Source organism: Rhinolophus hipposideros, assembly GCF_964194185.1.
Source record: "Rhinolophus hipposideros genome assembly, chromosome: 5".
NCBI lineage: Eukaryota > Metazoa > Chordata > Mammalia > Chiroptera > Rhinolophidae > Rhinolophus > Rhinolophus hipposideros.
Window position 1 is genome coordinate 99,699,932 of NC_138051.1, and position 3,438 is coordinate 99,703,369.

The 3,438-nt window shown below is 58.3% G+C and overlaps 1 protein-coding gene across 3 annotated transcripts in view; it reads left to right on the plus strand.

Annotated features, from left to right (window-relative positions):
• The first annotated feature begins 1,199 nt into the window (after positions 1-1,199).
• PPP2R5C (protein phosphatase 2 regulatory subunit B'gamma) overlaps positions 1,200-3,438 on the plus strand; it is a 137,373-nt gene continuing 135,134 nt past the window's right edge. For 2 of the 3 annotated variants that reach the window (XM_081047811.1, XM_081047813.1), the window contains exons 1-2: positions 1,893-1,974; positions 2,778-2,843. In XM_081047811.1, the coding sequence (XP_080903937.1) occupies positions 1,948-1,974; positions 2,778-2,843 (93 nt within the window). In that variant the 5' untranslated portion in view covers positions 1,893-1,947. Of the gene's footprint in view, positions 1,596-1,892; positions 1,975-2,777; positions 2,844-3,438 lie in introns of those variants that run through there. The other variant, XM_081047812.1, reaches the window with a different exon arrangement.

A 3,438-nucleotide genomic window follows, 5' to 3' on the forward strand; every position in this document is an offset into this window, starting at 1 on the left:
AAAATCCTCCTGTGCTCTTTCCTGCTTCCAACCCAGACCACCCTCACCCCGGTTCCTGCAGACTTGCCACACGTCATGTCCTTCCGGCTGCTGGTTTTGTTTCCAGCAAGGATGCAGAGCACTTGAGGACAAGGGTAGTGTCTTGTTCACCACAATCCCCTGCACACACAGCGGGCATGCAACAAATGTCTGCTAGGGTGCAACACTGTACAGGGGCTGTGATCCAAGGGGCTAGAGGCATGGACTTGCCTCGGAGAAGCTCCCAGCCGCCTTAGCGCTCCGTGGTTGTACTGTAAACTAACAGTTTTAGAACTGCTTTTTGATATGGGTTTATGCTGGATTTATTAAATCGATAGCATCTATTTTATTTTTAAAATAAAAAGTTACCAAATTAACTAGGGGCATTGCTCTACCCCTCATAGTTTAACTATTTGTTTTGGAAAAACTATGAAGCTACTTAAAAGACTGGTCAAAACCCGTTTCTTCTGCACGTATAGCTGTCGGAGGCTGTGCCGTTTACTTGCAGTCCATTTGTCTAAGAGTGCACATCCACATACCTGCAGGCAGAACTTACTTTCAGGACCTCCCACGACACGCCTCACTTTCGATCTTTTTTCCTCTTCTTTTTCTTTTAGCTTTCCCAGCACAGAATAACCGAAAATGCTTTGCCTGGCCCCTTTCAGAAGCGAAAACCGGAGCCTAAGACAAAGTGCCCCGTTATGATCCACGAACTTAATCATCACGGTGAGGACCCGCTTCTCACGCGTGCAATCCGTTCAGTCCTGCAGCCTCACCACCTCAGCGATGTCTTCAGCCCCGTGCCTGTCATCAGTCTCCAACAGGTTTTGACACTAGACAGTGGAACTAGTCTGGGTACCGAAATTAACCTTCTTCCCTTAGTAAACTCATCTCCCCAGAGCTATTAGTGAGATAACAAATCGCGTGACTAGTGGTCATAATGCAGAGATTTTTCCTCATATGGTTTGTGATCAAGCCAACGTGAAGAATAAAATAAAAGCCCATTCGCGCTGGAACCTCGGGGCGGGCAGCGGCGGGCGGGGCCTACGATGGAGGGGGCGGTGCGGGCACCAGTGGGCGGGGCCTACGATGGAGGGGGCGGTGCGGGCACCAGTGGGCGGGGCCTAAGGCGGCGCCGCGAAACCGCCGCCCCCAGACGTGCTAGTCACCACCGTGCGCTAGCGCGCGGGCGCTTTCAAGTTCGGCAAGCACCGCAGCGGCGAGCGGGCGAGGCCGGGAGGCCGCCGTTCGCGCCGGGCCGCGTCCGGCCGGCTGCAGAACTTGTTGCCATCCGTTTGAAAAGTGCCTTTTCCGTGTCTGTCTCACTTGCCCCCTGCTGTCTCCGTCCCGCATCTCCACCGCGGGCACCGGACCGTCGCCGCCGTTGCAGCCCCACGCTCCCGCCCCAGAATCGCCTGAATTCTCCCGGCCGGCCGCTCGGCGCAGCCGACGACCCTGCCGCCCGGCCTGTGGACTCCTGCCAGAGCGCGGCGTGGGAACGACAGTGGGACGAGGCCCAGCGCCGGAGGCGGGGATGCGGAAGAGCGTTAGGGCACGTGAGGGCGTCTGGGCCAATGGTAGGGCGCCTGGCGGCGGAGGGGCGGGACTGCGCGGGGGCGGGGCGGGGAGGCGGGCGGGGGGAGGGGAGGAGAGCGGAGGGGCGGAGCGGGGCGCGGAGGGGCGGAGCGGGGCGGGCAGGGCCGGGGGAGAGACGCCGCCGCTGCCGCCGCCGCCGCCGCCGCCGCCGCCGCCGCCGCCGCCGCGGCTGCCGCAGCCTCTGGGAGCCTGGAAAAGGGGAAGCGCGAGCGAGCGAACGGCTCAGTCCCCGGGCGGCGGCGGCAGCGACGGCGGCGGCCGGGAGGGCGCGACGGCCGGGGCGGGGGCGCTGCTGCTGCGGGGGGCCGGCGGCGGGGGCGGCCCGCACCAGCCATGCCGAATAAAAACAAGAAGGAGAAAGTGAGTCAGGCGGGCGGGCCGGCGGGGAGGCCGGCGGGGACCTGCCAGGAGCCGGGCGCGGCGGGGTCGGGGTCCTGCGCCCGCACCTGCGGCCCCGGACGCCGGGGTCCTGAGGGCGGCAGGGCGCCGCTCCGCCTGCTCCCGGAGTGGGGGGCGGCCCGGCCGGGGCGGGGGTCCCGACTGGCGGCCTGGGCGCCCGGGCGGTGCGCGCGGTGGGCGTGGGGGGCAGGTGCAGCCGCCGAGGAGGTTGGCCAGCCTCGCAGAGCCTGGGCGGGGGCTTCAGGGGTGGGCGCCGCAGACGCAGGCGGGACCCGGCCCCGAAGAAAGGGAGCGAGCGAAGGCACCCACCCCGCCTGACGTTGGTGAAGAGTCGTCTGCTCTCCAAAGGGGCCTCTGGAGGCTGTTTCCGGGGTGGCGGCGGCGATGGCTCCGGGTGCTGCGTGTGCGGGGGCGTGTTTGTGCTTCAGGCAGAGTGGGACCACCTCGGGGATCCCCGCTCTCGGGGTTTCGGGGGGATGTGGGTCTTCAAAATGCTAAGAGCACTGTGTAAATTTGGGTTTAGCTGTTTTTGCTTAAAGTTTTCAACCTCAAACGAGGGGAATCTGGATGGTGGGGGGCGAGGGGGCGTCTGTTTAGTTATATCTCTAAACAATATGATGTAGGGTTTGATGGTATTGATTAAAATTGTCGTTAAATCCTAGTTAAATTGTATAAGTCAGTTTTAAAACTGCATTTTTGATTTATCTGTTGCTCAGCAGTCTAAAATTTGAGAAGCCTAATTGATTCTGCTTGATATTTCCCAGGAATTGCCAAAAGCAGGGAAAAGTGGAAAAAGTTCAAAAGAAGGACAAGACGTAATTGAACCAGAGGTAACTGTTCTCAAATGCTCACTTCCCGCTTGTTTATAAACAGCTCTTAACTTAGGATAGAAGAACAGAGGCTGATAAAATCTAGGGTTTTGTAATGTTTCCCTATATGAGACTTTTTTCCCCCAGTGTCTTTCATAGCCCTCAATTTTAGTTATTTAGGTTTTTATTCTGCTTGGGTAAAATATGAATGTTTCTATGAAAATTATGCGTATCTGTGCTGCTGGGATTTTAAAATTCACCTTTATCCCACCCCCACTTCTCCCGCACCCCACCCCCATCTAGCAGCAGTCCTGTAGAGACTGGTTAGTTCCACAGGATCTGCCCCAGCTGGACCTTTTCATGTTCCTTTTAGCTTTCCATCCTACCCCTTCCTTCCTTTGTAAGTGGCCAAGGTACCGCTCTCCTGGGCTCATCTCCTTCCACCGCCCTAGCTTTCCTCAGTGCTGTCTTTGCTGCTGGTTTCCTGGGCCACCTCCTTTTCTCTGTTGATGTCTGGTCCCCTTAGCCTCTTTCCCCAATAGTGTTGGTGTATTTTGGTTTATCTAGTTTGGGTATTTTTGTACAGTCTTCTGTCCTCTTTCACATTTTCTATGTC